The following is a 21,302-nucleotide window of genomic DNA, read 5'->3' as shown; positions in this document are numbered from 1 at the left end:
CTGAGATAATTGATAGTCGTTCCATCGTGAGCCTCTTGGGCGTATTATGAAGGTATGTACCATATTCCTGCCTCTATCTAGCTGTTACCCACGGCTTCGCACGCAAATCTTAAGAACCGAAGTCCTTATATTACTTAGTAAATTTTTTTTTTTTACTATAATAAATTTTAGATTAAATTAGTTATATATCTCCGATGCCACGATTGAGCTTGCTTTGTTGTCTCGATCGAGAGAATATGTACACACGGAGTTTTGAGAACCATACTTCTGTCAAAAAAAACAACTAAGGTTGATTTTATAACATTCTTTATATTTGTAGCCAACGTAAGATAGTAATTATGATATCTGCATTGCTCTTCTGATCAAGCATGAGCATGGTTTATATTAAATAAATATTGCAGTTAAAGGTGAATTTTTACGTCAAATTTTAATTGTATTATCTGGATAGTAAAGTCTATGTTTAACAGTGATTGCAGAAAACAGTTTTAAAACAAAATTTGTCGTTTCTCTTAAGCTTACTCTATGCTTTAAAACTATAAGTGTAATATATGTTTACAAAGAACAGCTGATTAAAAATTTGAAAAGACGTTAACATATGTTTGCTGCAATGCATTTCTTATGGGTATTTCTGTAACCAGTGGGGCGGAATCCTGAATCGGGAAAGGAATGGGCATAGCTTATAAACCTTCTCCGTGGAAAAATACATATACGTACAAATTTTCATCATGATCGGTCCAATAGTTCACGATTCCATAAAGGACAAACATACAAACATTCATTTTTATATATATAGAAGGAAGGAAGTATCTTCCGCATATCATTGGGAACAGTGCATATCTCATCCTGCTAACAAATGACGTCGAGACTAGGCTGCTACGTCTTAATGCTGTTGCTACCGTTTGAAAACCTTTCCACACAGTAACAAACCAGTAGAACGGACCAATTGAAGAACCCGACGAAACCTACCAAATTGACTACAACTTTCCCAGATTGTAGATTTGTTGAACCCAAAACTAACAGTATTCTTTCTTCGAACAAGAACTTCTATGTACCAAGTACCAAGACTCAAAGAAAGCAATATGAATATTAAAAAATTGTTGTTTCTCCCGCGAGGAAGTGTAGGAATTTAATGTTGTATATGTATGTATTTTGTAATCAGGGCCACAGAAAAATGGATAAAGATAAACGTGTGACATGTAATATAATGTATACTGTATATGAAAGATGAATCGAGGGAGTGGCATGTTTGTTATGTAATCATAAACATACAAAATGAGTAACGATAAACGTTTGAAATTTTAAAGTGTGTGCTGTATATGAAATATAAATCTAGGGAATGGCGTCTTTTTATTTTGTAGTGTGACTTTTAAAATTAAGAACTAAACCCAACCGAAACTTTGTTGTAACGTTATGCATCTCGCTGGCAATATATTCGTAGTGCAAAAAGACTAGCATCAAAGAAATCATAAAATCTACGTAAATCTACCGTGAAATTAATTTTTCATCGCCATTGATCAACTATGAATACATGGTTAATTTGTAGGGCGGAATATAGGAAGAGTTCAAATAAATTATCCTAAAAGTTCATATAACGCCAAGTAAGATTATATGAAGAAATTTATAAATAATCCATATTTTTTACATGTCAAATACCAATGTTCCTATATCAATAGTTTTGTTTTGATATTTTATGTACAGCTTGAATTTGTATATTTTTTCATTTGTGTGTTTCATGGATCATCTGAAAGTGTGATTATGTTAATTCTCGTGCGGTCTCCCAATGGTGAATACTTTATGTACACAAAATTTGATTACTTTAACTCAAACGGTTCTCGAAATATCATGTTATTAGTTACACAAAAGCTCAGCCAACAATATCATACATATATTATAGAACGTTTTTCAGAGTCAAATCCATTTTTGATCCCTAATACACTTAAAATTTATATCTGTGCGCTAAGAGAGTTTTAACAAGTACTTCTATTTCATTCCCAAATAACTGACGTATTACAAGTATTTAAAAGGATTTAAAATAAAAAAGCGTGTTAAATAACAACTCACTGCTGTCAACATCTATTTGCATAAACGGATTGATAGCATAATAAATTAATATTATAGAATAGTTACTCGTAATTTGTGTATGAATAATTCAAACGCACGCAAAACGCTTTTGCATTCAATAGCCAGATTATTATAAAACCATGTGTTAACTAGACTGTAATAATTGTCACGCGGAAATAATTTATTCAGCAGCTTCAGCAAAACCCACTTGTCGTAATTATCTCTGTTTTTACAGTCGAACTAAATTACACCACTGTAATTCTATTTAATAAATAATGAGACAATATAATTAATCCTCATTTAAAATTATCCGGTTTAACAATTGGATAATTGAAATTAGCAGTTTTTTTTCTAATTTTTCACTGGGTAATCAATTTATACTTACAAAGTTAATGTGTAATTATTGTTGTTAGTAAATTTTAAAAGTGAAAATATCTCTACTAACAGTAAGCCTGTTTGAATTATGTACTCATCTCTTAAAAGCAGAACCAGTTTAATATAATAAACATGTATTTTAGGAGTAATGTTAATTAGAGTTAAAAATAATCAATTACTGAGATCTAATCTAGTTATAAGCTAACAAATCCTGCTGCTTAGCAACTATGCAGTAATTAGTAATCCAATGGTCCAATTACTAATGAACTCAAAGGGCTTTATGTGGAATCCGAAATATGAAAATTCCGTCAACCTATAGTAGAGTGTTGAAATTCAATTTAAAATGTCAATTACATTTGCCATTCAACATTACATACATATCCATTCAAGGCTCAATGTGTTCAAGTAGGTTAATCCTTACCTATGGAGTATGTAAAAGGTAGGACATAGCCTCAAAATACATAAACACATTCTAAGGTTGTTATCGGTTATTATTAATTGGTCAATGTTTTATATACTCATAGTCACGTGCCTTCCCCGTATATTTTTTAGATAGTGTCACGTGGAATCTTAAACGTGTGAGAAATTTGGGGCAGTTTTATAACCACGTTTAAGGGAGAACGGCTGGAGATAAAGACGCAAAACTTTCAGTATGGATAATTTTATTATTTATAAAAAAAATCTCAAACTTTTTGTACTACATCGTTTGAATATTCATAACGTATACACTTTACAACAATTATAAAAGTGTGCTACGCGTAGAAGTATATGAGGCTTAACAATGTTCTTTTGAGGAAAACTGAAAGGCGATTCACTAAAGCCTTTATGAGAATTTTATTTTTATTTTCATGAAATATAATTTAAGAACACTGAAGGACCGATGTTTTCATTTCCGCCCATAAAACATTATTAGTACATATTACTTTGAAACATTTTACAACATCGTCATATATGGAATTTGTGCATGAATTGTGAAAGGTTTAGGTGTTATATACTTTTTAGCATACAACATTCATTATTGTACTTATTATAATTGTGACTATAATAAGTTACATGACTGGACTTGCACAAGATTTTCACAAAAAGCCCTTCACACTACGGGATGAGATTATTATTACACCAACACTAAAAATAGAGAATACACTGATACAATGGCGTCATCCCAATACCGCCACCTAACTGGCAAGTTAGAAAAATGCTTAACAAACCATTTAAAGAAATTTAGAATAATAAATATTTAAATAAATCAATGAAAAATTACTATCTATACCCTGTATAAATATAAATGAAGTGTATAATCCAAACATAAAACAACTTCGAAAACCAGTAGTGAACAATACAAATTATGAATAACTATTCAAAAGCAATAAAGTTATATAAATATTGAGACTAGTTGTTCACATAAACGTGAGTTGTGTGCGCTGGTGCATGTTTTTTTTATTGTTATGTTTCCGGAGTGCCGGAGACATGATTTCACCCGAGCACCGAATTCGACAACTACAGTATACCAGGTTACATTATGCTCAGATGCGATCACCTGAAGATTCTAGTTCTAGTTCTTCTAGTTTGTCTGAAGATTATGAAGACACAGGTCGGGTTGTAGCACCCTCTATAAGCAGGGGATAAGCGTGAACTGTGGAAAGGGCACCCCGATGATCTTAAAACACTGTCATGCAGTACCTTTAAAGTAAAATTTAAAAATGCTACACAGAATGCTTAATTATGTTTTGGTAATTGTTTTAATATATGGTCAAGGGACAAAGTTGTTCTGAAAAATGTACCAGATTAACGCCAGTGAATAAAGGCACTTTAATTAATTGAATGGTCAAAGATATTTAGTTATTTGATTTCATAATGGTACAATTTATTGAAAATGATGACACTAACAACTACCATATACTTGGAAGAATTCGGCTATTCGAGAGTAAAAATATAATGTTTACTATGTAAGAGGGAGGACTTTACATCAAAGTTAACATATATTATCGGTTGTGGGTTGAAGTAAAAAGAGCAACAATTATCATTCATTTCAATGAACAAAGTATTCATGCTTTTATTTGTTTTGAATAAGTAAAGTCAAAACCACATTATAGGAGAAACCCCTGGATAACACATTTCCCTTTGTAGCAATGTGTTTTTGTTGCAGATCGTCGTGTTTGCGGTGGATTCTATTCAGTAACCTCGAAAAACTCAGTGAACAAACTTTGTGTTAAACGTTATGTGTTAAGTGTGCCAGTGTGTTAGACATTAAACAGTGATTTAATAACTATGTTCGCCATCTGCAACAGAGCATACATTGTGTCGCTGTGTTTCCTACACGTTATTGTCGCCACATCTGCTGCTAAAGGTATGTACAATCTCTCTTTCTCTAGTGTAATTACTCACTAGTACACATCATGTTTTGTTTATCACCCACTCTGGATAAAGTACTATATATGTGAATTTGAATATAGGGCTGTAAAGTAAGAGAACCTCCTGTTAATTTCCCGGGTGAACCTTGGTTTGCTATGATCAAATTTTCTTGAGAACCGGATACTTTTTTTGTTGTGTCGGCTTGAAAAACCGATATTGAGTATGACCATCTGTTATAGTGCCCACATTTAAAAGTAACAAGATAATCCTGTTCTTAAAGTAAATGCAATTATCATGAAAAATTATTGGCAAAATATATACAATGTTATAGAAACAAGTTTTAAAATGAACACACAATTCAATAAACCCAATGTGAAGACCAAAACTGTATAGTTTTAGGATAGCTTTCCTATCTCACAGTATTATAAAAAACGATTTATTAGTTTATATCTCCAGTTTGGTGTTTTTGGCGCGAGTTACTTAAAAATTAAGACGGACTTATGGATTCCTTAAAAAACCTAATAACAATTACCTATTATGCTGGTTTTAGTGTTGTACTAGTTGCCATCAAATACATAACATTTAAGAACTAGGCACTTTTATTTTATTATGGTTTCCGATTAGAAAAGTAATTTTGAGACACTTTAAATCTTGGCAATCTTTTTACATTTCTCTTCATAACAGAGATTTGAGAGTTCGAAGTGTTGAGATCCCTTATGCAGTTTAACATTAAGAAAACGCCTTTTTAAATTAGGCGTCCATTTTCAACTGTAAATATAACATCTAATACTTAAAAAATAAATAAAGCATCATAATTAATTTTAATACCTGAAGTTATAATTACAGTTTAGAGCCCTGAAACATATAAAAAAATGGATTTTATCAATGCTGAATCCTTTGAGCACTCATATCTGCATTATTAAGGAAACTATACAAAAATTGTCAAGATTAAAAATGTCTCATAATTATGTATAGTTTCAAGATCGCAATGGTGGCCCATATAAAAAGCCACCTTTTATGTCGTGTATCGGGACATAAAAGCTAACTCAAATGTAGTGTGTGAAATACATCATATTCGACATCGTTTAAAATACCTCCATATAGTTTTGAAATAGTTCAAGTTTTATTGAAATCGTAGGAGGTATTTAATTTAAATACATGAAATTCACAGAAATTCTATTTAGTATTTAGTTATACAATATTTCACTCTCTGAATACAGGTCCCTAAACACTGCTTGCTGTCCAAAATAGATCAGTAGGTCGGTATATTTTTCAGTCGTCATTAAGTTAGTCTCCAGATAAGACACAGTAGTGTTTTGTATGCCATTCAAAAAATATATATGTCTACGACGTATTTATTATTTGGCAGGAAATTGCGTTTAGAGCCGTGGATAAATGCTAGTTGCATGCTAATTTAATAGACTTAAACCTTACTTATTTTTAATCTCGTAAATAGACTCGATAAATATGGACATTGCATTTAGAACTTTAGTTTTATTGTTCAATGTAATAATGATGTAACTAGGAGAACATGCAAGTGTAACTTAACTCCTCGCCCAAGGAGCGCAGATGAATAACACATTATTTAAAGCACGTCCTAACTAGCTTCTTAACCTTTTCGCACGAACTCCTTTGATATTCAAATGTGATATCAGTTCTTTGATATTCATGTACAGCTTTCGTCGAATTTCACCTTTTGCATACGAGACAGTTTTGGTTAACAAAAAGACATCGATAAGTCACTAGATTATTCTTATTATTAATAATATAGTGTAATGTAAGCATTGTGAATGTCAGTGTTTATATATATATATATATATATATATATATATATATATATATATATATATACATATATATATATATATATATATATATATATACATATATATATATGTAAATGAATGTTTGTGTGTTTATCCTTTATGGAATCGTAAACTATTTTACCGATCATTACGAAAATTTGTATGTATATGTATTTTTCCACGAAGAAGGTTTCTATGCTATGTCTATTGATGTAACTCGCCTCCAGGTGGCGTTGCCAAAGATAATAGTTTTCAAAGCGCCTTCACATTATAAACTGCAATTACGAGACAGTTACGAATATTTAATAGCCAAACACTATTTGAAGGCGCTAAGTTATGATGTATATTTGTCTTGGAGATTAATTTCTGGTTGAACTTAAAGCTTGAGTGTTAGACCACTTTATAATAAAACACATGTACGTGTACAATGGCTATAAACATATACAGATTTTCTTGATTGTGGCAACAAAGCAAACTCTACATCGGCGTTAGAAATATAATTTACTTGAGCCAGAAGTGCACATACACGGGTAACGCTTACGAAAAGCGTGCGAAGCCGCGGGAAACAGCTAATATTTTATAAAAGGTTTAAATTTTTTTGTAAAATGAAAACTTTTACTGTTACTGTTAGATTATATAGCTAACACTGAAATACATTTGATTTTTTTGTAAACATCAGTATCTATGTTGACTTTTGTTACTAAGTTCTGACGAGTTTCCTCAAATAAAAAGTTTAAATCAAAATTGTAATGTTGTTACTTACGTTTTGTAACGTTTAAATGCCATATTACAAAATTATTACGCTTATTCCCACAGTTTACATGACTCTACAAGTCTTGGAACATATTTCAAATAGTGATTGCTGATAAGATAAAGTGAAATTACTCTAAACGTGAGAAAATTTATATGAAAAAGGTAATGTGTATGTAACGTGGTAGATGCTGTTAAAGGTTGAGCTCTACATGGTGTAATGTTTGTGCTGTGCTGAATGAAGATGTGTATGACATGAAGAAAGGCTTGAAAAGAAATCAGGATTTAGGTCATAGTTATGTGCCACACTATAGTATCCGGATAGGACACTTCGTTTCAGGGATTGAAAGCTTTCCTTTTCTTTGGGTTTAAAAGTACCTAATACATAAATTTACGCAAGCACAAATCAATATATGGCAATAAACGTACAAAATTTAAGAAATAAACAACAGAAAATGTTCTACAACAAAAGACTCAATATTATACTTGATGAGTAATCTGTGTGGAATACACAGGTGCACTACACATAACATGCTATCCGCACCAAACTAGGTGAGAGACTGACGAAAAAACCATATTGGCACGTTTCGTAGCGATACACCTGAAAAAAAAACAAAAAAAAAAAAAAACAGATGGTGAAGGTTGAAGGGGTGGGGGTTGAACAGACGTAAATAAAGACGAATAAAAGATTTTGCATGAAGATTAATCACCCATACAGATTGAACCCTTAGAAATTATTTTTGTTTTTTCAACTTCTCAATGTCCTAAAGAGATGATATTTTATTTTTAAATTCCTCGATGTCTTATAACGATAAAATTTGACACACATTATGCTTTACACATAATAATTGCATGAAGATAAACCACCCATAGAGGGTGAAATGGAGTTAAAACTACAAGACTAACTATATTTTTTGTTTCTAAAGCTTTCCCATGTCTCGAGAAGTCGAAATGTAACACTCACGTTCCTCATCACCTAAGCATAAAAGTTATTTTCAAGAAGATTAACCACCCATTACAGTTGAAATGGGATTGCAAATTTTGTGCAAAGTCCTAGAGAGATAGCATTTGGCACACACGTGCCTTATTACTTACATATAAAATTTACAAAAAAAAATCATAAGAACCAAACATCCACAGGGATTGAAATGAAGTTGCTAGAGATAGTAAATTGTGTTTCTAAATTTTCCGATGTCCTACAATGATGAAAATTATTGACACATAAATGTTTTATGCTCTTAACAGACAAATACAGATTTGTATTAAGATAAACCACCCATAGAGGTTGAAATGGGGTTGAAGTCTATATAAAAGCTGTATTTTTTCAATAACCCAATGTCCTACAGCGATGAAGTACGACATACTACACACGTATCTTATGTTCTCAAGATACAAATGACAGATTTTCAAAAAGATCAACCATCCAAAGGGGTTGAAATGGCGTTGCAACTCCTAGAATAACTATAATTTTGGCTTTTAAAAACTTACGAATTCTATAGGAAGATGAAATTTTGACATTCCAGTTCCAAAACATTTATATAGGAAAATTAATTAATTTTCGTGAAGATCAGCCTCCCATAGTCCCATAGTATTTCAACAGACGCCGAACTCCTAGAAAAACTACATTTTTGTTTGTAATCATCCAGCTTTCCTAGAAAATTTGCCACACATATATCATGACCTTGACAGACTACTAGAACCCGATACATCTTATACCGGAAGTAAATTATTATGGCCCGAAGTAGTTGCTTTGTAACCCAAGTAGTTTTTTTATACAATCACAATATATATTTTCTTAATCGGGAAAACTATGCAAACGCAACTACGTTACCGGAAGTAGATTGCAATTACCAGAAATGTAACTTTTTTTACCGAAGTAAACTTTTTGTATCTTCATCTTTGACTGGAAAAGAAGTTAAAAATAAATTATCGCTGGAAATAACTTAGACCGTTTACACTATTTTACCGAAGAAGACTTTTAGACCAAAGTATGTAATATTTTTAGGATTAGGATCACAACTCAAACGTTACTAGACCTAAAAATAACTTAGACCTGAAGTAAATTACGATTAATGAAAGTAGTTGCTTTTTCACTAGAGAATATAAAAATACATTTTTTTATCGGAGCAAAAATGCGCTACTACCGCACCGGATGTAGGTACAATTACCGGAATAGACACTTCTTGGCCGAAGAAGAGTTTTCAGAACTATGTATTTATACACTTATTTAGTCGGGGTAACTACACAGACGCTACTGCGCCACCGAAAACACTAAACAGGAAGTAGATTTCAACGACCGAACATACACGACAATGTAAACGTTACTAGGGTCAGGGAAATCACTAAGAACGGGGAAAGAAAAACTGACACCCCGATGACCATCCAGATCGAAGTACAAGATCTGGATTTTTAGATCTTGTTTCGGCTGTTATCCGGGAGATTACAAGAGAAGAAAGCAGAAGCTTTTTGAATAAATTTGGCTTTTCAGACTGACGATATATATATATTTTTTGATCGTGGAAACAAGGAACTCTACTAGGGCGTGTGAAATTAATCCGAATCTGATATGTTTCTTCACACGCTAAACCTGACAATAAGAGTCAATGAAAATTTTGTTTATGTAATTATTTATGTTTATGTATTTAGTAAAATCTTCTAGTGTTCATGAAATTTGACATCTAAGATTGTGTACCTCCTCCATTTATATATTATGAAAAGTAAATTTTATCTTTTTTGTACAGTTATAGGGAATTAATTTTATAACAAGAATAAAATAAATTAACAACATGTCTTAAACCACAAAAACACATAAAATACATTTTCTGAAAACCCACATATATAGAAGAAAAACAAAAGGGGTTTGGATAAACTTTCCATAGAGTTATTTTATTCTTTTAATGCCCTGAACTGATTCGTAAGATATTAATCGCCCGTTACGAAATACCATGTATAGTTTATACGTGTAAGAAAGCATAAACATCACAAACTAAAATAAATTTAATTACTTAATTTTTCAACCGATTTCAATATTGTTAGTGTTGTTGTGAAATTTGAAATACATGATTATTTTTATCAGTTCGTAATTAGTAGTATTAACCGTCTTTACAATATGTAATTTTTTAATCCAAATACTGTAATTTTTTAAAGGAAAGTGAATTGTTGTTAAAGTGACGTACCTTTACTTAACTCAACATAAATCCCAGGTTTTATATTATTCGCTGCAACAGGTTTAGAGATATGGGTTTTAAAATAAAAAGTATTTATGGACATAAACAAAACAAAGCGAGATAAGAAATATATTCATATGATCGTTTGCGTTTGGTTTTCTGTATACTATCATATCCTGAAGTTGTGCCAACCTCTCTCAAAATAACCTGTACATATGGAAACAGAATTATCAAAAAATATGGAGAAAAATTCGTCTCCCATACACTGGTATATTTCGCTTCGTTTAGCATCTGTCAGTCTTGTAATAAACAACCACAATAAAAAAACACAATTCAGAAATATATCGGCATTGTAATTTGGTATGTTTTTATATTGTTGTAAAAAGAAAGATTGTTAATACAGTATAAAAAAAGGAATTTTATAAAAAATTACCAAGCAAAGTTTAATAAAGAACGACAAGAAGAAAAAATTATCAAAACATATAAAACATATATGTTTGTATGAAGACAGCAATGCTGTTACCCTCTTTGTTATTAAATACTGATAAATAACAGAATACATTTCTGCTCTATAAATAAGCAAATAATTCTTAGGTTATAAGTAAATAACCTAACGGTCCGTGATCCAACTGTCCGAATATTATATAGACAGTTTTTTACTTAATTTTCCAATTTGGATCACGGGCCGTTAGGTTATTTACTAACGGTAAATATATATATATAAATTATATATATTGGACAGTGTTTTTACTTAATTTTCCAATTTGGATCACGGGCCGTTAGGTTATTTACTAACGGTAAATATATATATATATATATATATATATATATATATATATATATATATATATATATAATTATATATTGGACAGTGTTTTACTTAATTTTCCAATTATATAATATATATATATATATATATATATATATATATATATATATATATATATATATATATACATACATTTATATATACATGCGGACAGACAGACATAAAATTGAATATTTTGGATATACGCTTCATCTATTTATTTTATTGATTTAACACAGAGGTATATTTTTCACCGGTTAGAAACATCCTGTATACAAAAGATTACTACGAATCATTTTCATTATCAGCAGCTCATTTACGTATGTAATCCTCTATGTGTAATAAAACATAACGATAAATATAGTAAAAACCAAAGATAATTGTCAAGTAGTCATCAAAACAAAACTTAAAGAAAACACTTTGGTACTGAAGAGCGTGGAGTGTAAACGAGAAAACATTCCAAATAAATCACAAAGCAGAAGGGAAGTGTTCCAAACAGTTTAGGCGAAGCGGTAAGCTACGTCCCCGAGGGGCCATAACCCGATGTGGCCCGGGCATAAACAACTGTGCTATTGAAGCGGGGCCTAAATATAGAGGACGCGGTCACAGTCTGGAGAAGGTGACAGGAAATGTCAGGACACCGTCACTAACTAACCCGTTTTATTGTTGTCGGCGTTCAGTCTTTGTCGGGGGTTGATGAGTTTGAATATGTTTAAAATGTTTATGACATTATTGACGAGGACAAAGAGTTATGATAGCAAACTACGTTCAATTCATCCACATGTTTTATTGTTTTTATTTGAGAACTAATTTCTTGTTTAAATATAATTAATGCTTTAAACGTTATTTATATATTGACACCTTGCGTCTTATTAGTAAATTGAGAGTCAAAATTAATCTGTTACATGATTCATTCAAAGAGAATAAATTGCAAGTGTTTATCCTCATAAACGTTAGATCGGAATGCAGATTTCAAAACGTAGTGTTACTGGTTGTTTTGTATCACTGGAAGATGGCAAACATTCGGAAAACTTCTTCCCCCCCCATACGTTAGTTTCAACAATTTGCACGAAAAATTAAATTAAATTTTAAACGAAAGTTTAAGGCTATATAGGACACGTAGATGTGTGTAAGTTTAAATTAAATTAAAGTAAATGTTGTTAAATACAAAACAAAATAAATTTAAATTGGTACAGTAATAAACAAGCAGAGCTAAAATGAGTCTGGAACTTCTTAACAGTTTTTTTTTTTTTAGAATCACTAGTGCGTAAACCTTTGTGTAGTACTAAAACTAAGTTGCTTTTGTTAAGATCCTAAAATTTATATAAAACGTGAGTTTTATCTCGCCTGTTTTCGCTTTTGACCGAAGAAACACAATTAAATAACTGTTTATTTAAATAAAAGTAAGTTTAAATTTTCACAATTTCACACTCATATCTTGAAGTTTGAAAAGTATTCATTTTTTACAAACTCAATTTAAGATGATTGAAACCAAAACTTATATAACTGCAATACGCTTTGAAGAGTATAAATTAAATTAAATGGCTGTTTTTGGTGGCTAAATGTATGGATTTGTGTAAGATTGTTGTGATTGATTGCACCTTTCCAAAAGCTTCATTATTTTTTAACTGTGCAGGAAGAGTAATTTTAACTGGAAAAGAAAATGTATTTGAACAATTTTCAGTCGGTGACTAGTCTTTCGTCTTTTGTAAAAAGAATGTAATTTACAGTTGAACTCATGAGAGTATATAAGCAACGGAGGCAATTTAACCATCATTTAATATAAACGCGTTATTTAGCCGAATAAACGAGACAACTTCTAGTATCAATTGTAAAGTTTAGAAAAGTCTATTCTGTAGAAGATTATTTCTATTGTTTATATTTTGTTTGTTTATTTGTATACTACTTAAGTTTCAACCCGCACCAATTCGGCACTATAATTCTTAACACGTTCACGACGACGGCTTATCTCAGGACTTTTTATTTGCCCGATTTTTCAATAATAATGGCAAAAAATGTCGTTCGGTAAACGTCGACAAATAACTAGAAATCTGTGTAGGCTTCACAATTTTGCAGTAAAGTATTTCAATATTTTTTTTTTTTAATGTAAAAAAAGTAATTTACCTTAAAAATTAAGTAATCATGTGCCCGACGGGGTACACGATAGTTTAAGGTATTTATTTAAGCGCGGGATCACATTTAACAAACCACCAAGACGGGCAAATAATACAAACGCAATAAGTAAATGCACAGCAAAGTGTACCCCATCAGGTACACGGCGCTTTACGAAAGCCCGGTGTTTACCCAATCGGGTACACGACGGCACTTGTGAAAGATCGCGTACACCCGACTGGTGTTTGTTTAAGGTATTTATTTAAGCGCGGGATCACATTTAACAAACCACCAAGACGGGCAAATAATACAAACGCAATAAGTAAATGCACAGCAAAGTGTACCCCATCAGGTACACGGCGCTTTAACGAAAGCCCGGTGTTTACCCGATCGGGTACACGACGGCACTTGTGAAAGATCGCGTACACCCGATGGGGCACACGTCGTCGTGAACGTGTTAATAGTTTAAACCATATTAAAACTTAATAATAATCATATTATTTTCTTGGTAGCCCTCTATTCAAACAGATGTTACATAGAAAATTGACGTTCAAGTGCTCAGTTGTTACAACCATATTTTGTGCCGAAATTCATTGAAGAATATATTGGAAATTTTGTTTACATATACAATATATAATATTGCAAGATAAATATTATATTGGATTAAAATTACGGCTATATTATATTGTTGAGCATAAAAATGATATTAATTTTAAGTGTGTAATTCTTTGTAGCCATTACTAGTATTCAAAAACTTAAAACTCCAGAAGGACACTTTTGAAAAACAATCGCAGAAGGAAAACCTCTAATTCTGATCTATAGGTAATTCCTGTATGTTATCACTTGAACTAAATTCTCTCGATAACAAATGAGAATTTAAAACACTTTGATCGTACTGAACTGTTTTTATTTCACGTTATGCGTGTTTGATTACGGCATGGGAGAGGTACCACGTGTCACCGCCCTCAAAGGGAGTCAAAACGAACATGTGCAAAGGCTTAGAAGATTTGAATAACTTTGCATAAACCTCCCCAATGCTTCTCTGACTGACAGCATCCATCGGATTCCAGGGAATTTTTCAGTTGTAGAAGATACGTTGGAACACACAGCTCAACACATTAGTTTGCATGTATTGACTGTGGGGAAAATAAAGATGAGAAATGTTTGCATCCCTCTGAGCTGTCTGGAAAATGTTTTGCGCTTAGTTACGCAAAATATTTCTCGTAAAAAAACAAACACAAGGTGAATCGATTCTCCCTTATTATTTTTTAACTAGTAATAAGCTAATAATTTCAACAGCTTTTTGGGAATGTTCCTTATAGCTTCCTTGAAAATTATGTATAAGACAGCAACTTGAAAAACTAAATAAAATGTAAGTGGCTGATCATTAGCATATGTCTCGAAAATGAAATTGTGCATGAAACTTCATTTATACCTTAGCAACGCTTAATTCGATGATGTAGTGTGTTTACTCCATGGAATTTGGCTGAGTGTTAGCAAATATTTGTATATTGGTATCGAAGCCTGTTACTCCAAGTGCTGTAACGTACACCTTACTTGTTCATAGGAGGAAAAGAAATAATTCTCATCCAAGAGGAGGTATGTGTTTGCTAGGTAGTTAATAACATGTATATGCTCTAATAAAGAACTAGTATTAGTTTAATAAAACGCTTAAAATGTGCTGAAATACATCAGAAGAATTGGTACAAATCGCAGTACCAATGCAAATGACAGACATATATTAGAAAGAAACACTAACAAAAATAATAGTTTTTAGCAATCACGCTTGTAAAACTTGTTTTCACTTGTAAAGTTAAAATCTCTAACATTAAATAAATTACATAATATTATTATATATTTATATGTATATCAACAACATAAATAAATTAGTATTAATACTACAATAATCAACTAATGGTTAGCATCAAGTAAACGTAAAATTAGAATCAGAATGTGTGTGAACCAGAGTTAGAATTCCAGATAATGTCTTAACTTTATTCTAAGTAATATTACACTGAAGGCTCTTTTTATTTCAAGAGGAAAAGATTTGAATAAGTAAATCTATTTATTTAGCAATTTGCTTTAGTAATATTTTTTAAATTCAATTTAAAAAATATTGAAAAACATTTTTAATCTCGTAAAAACGATGTACAGGATTTAAAAAGGTTAACAACAGAGTAAACAAAAAATCTATTAAACAAGGAGAAGTTGAACTTTTTTAAACGAAGAGTGTTTTTCAAACTATGTCTGGAGGCAAGATATAAATATTTTCAAAAGTCTGTTGGTTCTTTTTTACCAGTTGTTGGTAACAATTCATTAATAATTTAATGATTTTCTTCCAAGTAATCAAAGTATGAAATGTTTGAGATTTATATGAGCCATAAGTGATGATCTCCATCTAATATTCCTTCCATGACAGATTTTCGATAAGAGGAAACCTAACATTCAGTAAAAGTTAATAGCTTTATAATACCTCAAGCACAGCAAATTTGCCTATTCGTCGGTTTATAAAACGTTAGATCAGACATAAACCTATTCTTTTGTGAAAGAGAACATTAGAATGAATAATTAATTAGAGAGCATTGTGCACTTTATCAAAGAAGTTACAACGCACTAATATACTGAACTATCAGCACAAAAGCTGTTCATACATATCAAATATATATCTGTATATATATCAAATGCACTGGCCATTATCCAATACAAAATATATAAATCGGATAGAAAAATTACCATTGTGACAGACCAAAATTATCTTTTGAGATTTTTATTTCACTTTGTGTATTGTTAACTAATTCTTTGTTTTGTTTTCTTTAAAAGATAACAAGAAATAAACAATAAAAGTAGTACTTTAAGTTTACACAACCAACCCATGCATTGTGAGCGGTTCTACTAAAAAAACCACCTATAACGGGTTTTACTTTCACGTTAGTTTGACTAAGTATTAAAGTGTAAATTCTGTGCTCTCCTACTGAGTGCGGATCGGCCTACAGGAAAGGCACTGAAGTCTTAAGGGGCCTTTGTTCAGGCCGGTAATGTACAATGAAGAGTACCAGTTTACAATCGCTTAAAACATTCAATCAGATCGTCCTTGGAAAATGAATCTCATTTGTCCACACCACCAAATGTGGAACAAAGTTCCTTTATACCAGAGGGCAGTCAAAAAGCTTGCGTTCAACTGTTTCCTCTTACTCGTTAAGTATTCTACACAATGGATCATCCCCAAAATATCGACTTTATGGAGATGTGTAATTACAAGTTCATGGCCCCCAGACAAACATTATGCATAAGGAGAGAAGATCAGATGATCCTCTGTGGGAAGGTGACTGTAGAACCAGTTTACTCATCTTTAAACCCGGCTTCATTCCTTCCTACCTTTTCAGTGTGAACCCACATCATTTTACGGGGGTTCTCATCCGGGAGCTCCACAAAAAGCTTGCGTTCAACTGTTTCCTCTTACTCGTTAAGTATTCTACACAATGGATCATCCCCAAAATATCGACTTTATGGAGATGTGTAATTACAAGTCCATGGCCCCCAGACAAACAAATATGCATAAGGAGAGAAGATCAGATGATCCTCTGTGGGGAAGGTGACTGTAGAACCAGTTTACTCATCTTTACACCCGGCTCAATTCCTTCCTTCCTACCTTTTCAGTGTGAACCCTCATTCATTTTACGGGGATTCTCATCCGGGAGCTCCACAAAAAGCTTGCGTTCAAACTGTTTTCCTCTTACTCGTTAAGTATTCACACAATGGATCATCCCAAATATATCGACTTTATGGAGATGTGTAATTACAAGTCCATGGCCCCCCCAGACAAACAATATGCTAAGGAGAGAAGATCAGATGATCCTCTGTGGAAGGTGACTGTAGAACCAGATTTACTCCTCTTAACATTTAAACGGATCCGAATTCATTCATTCCTTCTACCTTTCAGTGTGAACCCACATCATTTTACGGGGGTTCTCATCCGGGAGCTCCACAAAAAGCTTGCGTTCAACTGTTTCCTCTTACTCGTTAAGTATTCTACACAATGGATCATCCCCAAAATATCGACTTTATGGAGATGTGTAATTACAAGTCCATGGCCCCCAGACAAACAATATTGCATAAGGAGAGAAGATCAGATGATCCTCTGTGGGAAGGTGACTGGTAGAACCAGTTTAACCTCATCTTTACACCCGGCTTCATTCCTTCCTACCTTTTCAGTGTGAACCCCCATCATTTTACGGGGATTCTCATCCGGGAGCTCCACAAAAAGCTTGCGTTCAACTGTTTCCTCTTACTCGTTAAGTATTCTACACAAGGATCATCCCCAAAATATCGACTTTATGGAGATGTGTAATTACAAGTCCATGGCCCCCAGACAAACAATATGCTTAAGGAGAGAAGATCAGATGATCCTCTGTGGGAAGGTGACTGTAGACCAGTTTACTCATCTTTAAACCCGGATTCATTCCTTCCTACCTTTTCAGTGTGAAACCCACATCATTTTACGGGGGTTCTCATCCGGGAGCTCCACAAAAAGCTTGCGTTCAACTGTTTCCTCTTACCTCGTTAAGTATTCTACACAATGGATCATCCCCAAAATATCGACTTTATGGAGATGTGTAATTACAAGTCCATGGCCCCCAGACAAACAATATGCATAAGGAGAGAAGATCAGATGATCCTCTGTGGAAGGTGACTGTTTTAGAACCAGTTTACTCATCTTTAAACCCGGCTTCATTCCTTCCTACCTTTTCAGTGTGAACCCACATCATTTTACGGGGGTTCTCATCCGGGAGCTCCACAAAAAGTTTGCGTTCAACTGTTTCCTCTTACTCGTTAAGTATTCTACACAATGGATCATCCCCAAAATATCGACACTTTATGGAGATGTGTAATTACAAGTCCATGGCCCCCATACAAACAATATGCATAAGGAGAGAAGATCAGATGATCCTCTGTGGGAAGGTGACTGTAGAACCAGTTTACTCATCTTTACATCCGGGCTTCATTTCCTTCCTACCTTTTCAGTGTGAACCCTCATCATTTTACGGGGATTCTCATCCGGGAGCTCCACAAAAAGCTTGCGTTCAACTGTTTCCTCTTACTCGTTTAAGTATTCTACACAATGGATCATCCCCAAAATATCGACTTTATGGAGATGTGTAATTCTACAAGTCCATGGCCCCCAGACAAACAATATGCTTAAGGAGAGAAGATCAGATGATCCTCTGTGGGAAGGTGACTGTAGAACCAGTTTTACTCATCTTTAAACCCGGATTCATTCCTTCCTACCTTTTCAGTGTGAACCCACATCATTTTACGGGGGTTCTCATCCGGGAGCTCCACAAAAAGCTTGCGTTCAACTGTTTCCTCTTACTCGTTAAGTATTCTACGCAATGGATCATCCCCAAAATATCGACTTTATGGAGATGTGTAATTACAAGTCCATGGCCCCCAGACAAACAATATGCATAAGGAGAGAAGATCAGATGATCCTCTGTGGGAAGGTGACTGTAGAACCAGTTTACTCATCTTTAAACCCCGCTTCATTCCTTCCTACCTTTTCAGTGTGAACCCACATCATTTTACGGGGGTTCTCATCCGGGAGCTCCACAAAAAGCTTGCGTTCAACTGTTTCCTCTTACTCGTTAAGTATTCTACACAATGGATCATCCCCAAAATATCGACTTTATGGAGATGTGTAATTACAAGTCCATGGCCCCCAGACAAACAATATGCTTAAGGAGAGAAGATCAGATGATCCTCTGTGGTAAGGTGACTGTAGAACCAGTTTACTCATCTTTAAACCCGGCTTTATTCCTTCCTACCTTTTCAGTGTGAACCCACAACGTTTCACGGGGGTTCTCATCCGGGAGCTCCACAAAAAGCTTGCGTTCAACTGTTTCCTCTTACTCGTTAAGTATTCTACACAATGGATCATCCCCAAAATATCGACTTTATGGAGATGTGTAATTACAAGTCCATGGCCCCCAGACAAACAATATGCATAAGGAGAGAAGATCAGATGATCCTCTGTGGGAAGGTGACTGTAGAACCAGTTTACTCATCTTTACACCCGGCTTCATTCCTTCCTACCTTTTCAGTGTGAACCCACATCAGTTCACGGGGGTTCTCATCCGGGAGCTCCACAAAACGGTTGCGGTTCTGTCGTATTTGAAGTCGAGCCCGAGTTTGCCAAATCGTCAGCCTTTCTTTCCCACTAAGACTCTCCTTGAAACCAAGTATATTGATGAAAATCTATTAATTTTTAAAAACTGGAAGAACTTTGTTTCAACTAGTTCGGATTTCTAATAGTCTTTAAAAACTGGAGATTTTCTCTACTTTTTTAGTTATAAGGATTTAGTTTATTTGTAGGATGTCCATTAAACAATCTTTTGTGATACTGGGATTATTTGATTTTTTCAGTTGGTCTATCTTCTTCACCTACATTCATATATCATGCATGTAACACAAATTAATTCAAGAAATAATCCGTCTCTTACATTTATCTTTAGAGGTTGTGAAGGAATCAATATTTCCGGAAATTTGCCATCATTCAGTGATACATTACAATCAGGAACATTACGTTTCGAGCTCTGCAATCTGATCTCTTCTTCAGGCGAATGACTAATCTAATACATAACTACAATCTAGGTTAAAGTAAACACAACATATCGCATCGTTGTGAAACGCATGTTATGAACCACTTAGAACTTTGTTATTTATCATTATAATTAAATATTATTAACGTATCAAAGTCTATTTATAACCTGTACAGTGTGTATTATGTTTGTCACAATCGTGATGATTTGAATAATTAACATATTATGTTTGCAGTCTATGAGCAATATAGATCGAATTAAATAAGTGAGGAAAGAGCTTAGAAACTGTGTTTGACGGCAACAAACACTATGTGTTAGTGAGATTGGTAACTGGAACTTGGCAACAGAATTCGATAGTGCTGAGCTAGATCCCGTTAATCGTAGTAGTAGGCCTGGTTGTCGGATCGCGTTGTGAGGAGTTTTGTTATGTTGAAAGTGATGTTTATTAAATTAAATAATACCATCACAATACCAAGCCCCGTAGAAAAACGTCAGGCAACATGCTTTATAAACTATAAGCTATGGATTATTTCTAATATAATTAAAACAAGTTAATCAAAATACTTTACTAGCACTTTTAATATTCGTTGAATAGTTTCATATTCAGAAAAACACTAGATAGGCCTAGGTTATATTTACAAATTAATAAAAAGCTAATAATTAAAAAGAATAAAGAATACTTGGAAGAGTACATTTAGATTATACACACAGAAGTATAAATAACTCTAAAATTACAGTAATAACACCATCGTACCATTCATAACTAATTGTTGTTATGTTAAAGAACAATAATACATTTAGGTACTTTAATGAACAGTTAACGCAAACTCGGTATTGTTTACCCTATATTAGCTTTATTCTTATTTACAGGATATTAGGTAGATTTGTAAAAACAAAGTATTTTATTTGTAGGTCTGGTTTACAGGAAATGAGATAACTCGATGAAATTAAAGTATCTGTTTGTTACTTGAAATAGAAACGATATTCAATTCAAGGGAGATGAAGGTAGAAAGGAAGCCCAGTCAACGTTATCAGATATCTTCCTTGTATAAAATATCAAACAACCCCGGTCTGTCAATGATATTTTCTGCGTTTATATCGGAATATGAGACCATTTCATCATCCCTGTCGAGTAAATATGCTTCACTGGCCATCAAACGATGGTGAACCATTCGGCGAAACTAATTTAACAAGGGGACATCAAAGATTCAACTTCGATATTGACCACCCTCAGTAGTAATAGGGACCTGGGAAATAAAGATAATGACTGCATACT

The 21,302-nt window shown here is 33.1% G+C and overlaps 1 protein-coding gene across 1 annotated transcript in view; it reads left to right on the top strand.

Moving 5' to 3' along the window:
* LOC124354226 (roundabout homolog 2-like) overlaps positions 1-21,302 on the top strand; it is a 607,997-nt gene that overhangs the window by 23,110 nt on the left and 563,585 nt on the right. The window contains exon 2 of the mRNA XM_046804531.1: positions 4,583-4,783. Within this exon, the coding sequence (XP_046660487.1) occupies positions 4,705-4,783 (79 nt within the window). The 5' untranslated portion in view covers positions 4,583-4,704. The remainder of the gene's footprint in view (positions 1-4,582; positions 4,784-21,302) is intronic.

Source organism: Homalodisca vitripennis, chromosome 2, assembly GCF_021130785.1.
Source record: "Homalodisca vitripennis isolate AUS2020 chromosome 2, UT_GWSS_2.1, whole genome shotgun sequence".
NCBI classification, from domain to species: Eukaryota; Metazoa; Arthropoda; class Insecta; order Hemiptera; family Cicadellidae; genus Homalodisca; species Homalodisca vitripennis.
This window is presented reverse-complemented; position numbering and strand designations above follow the sequence as displayed.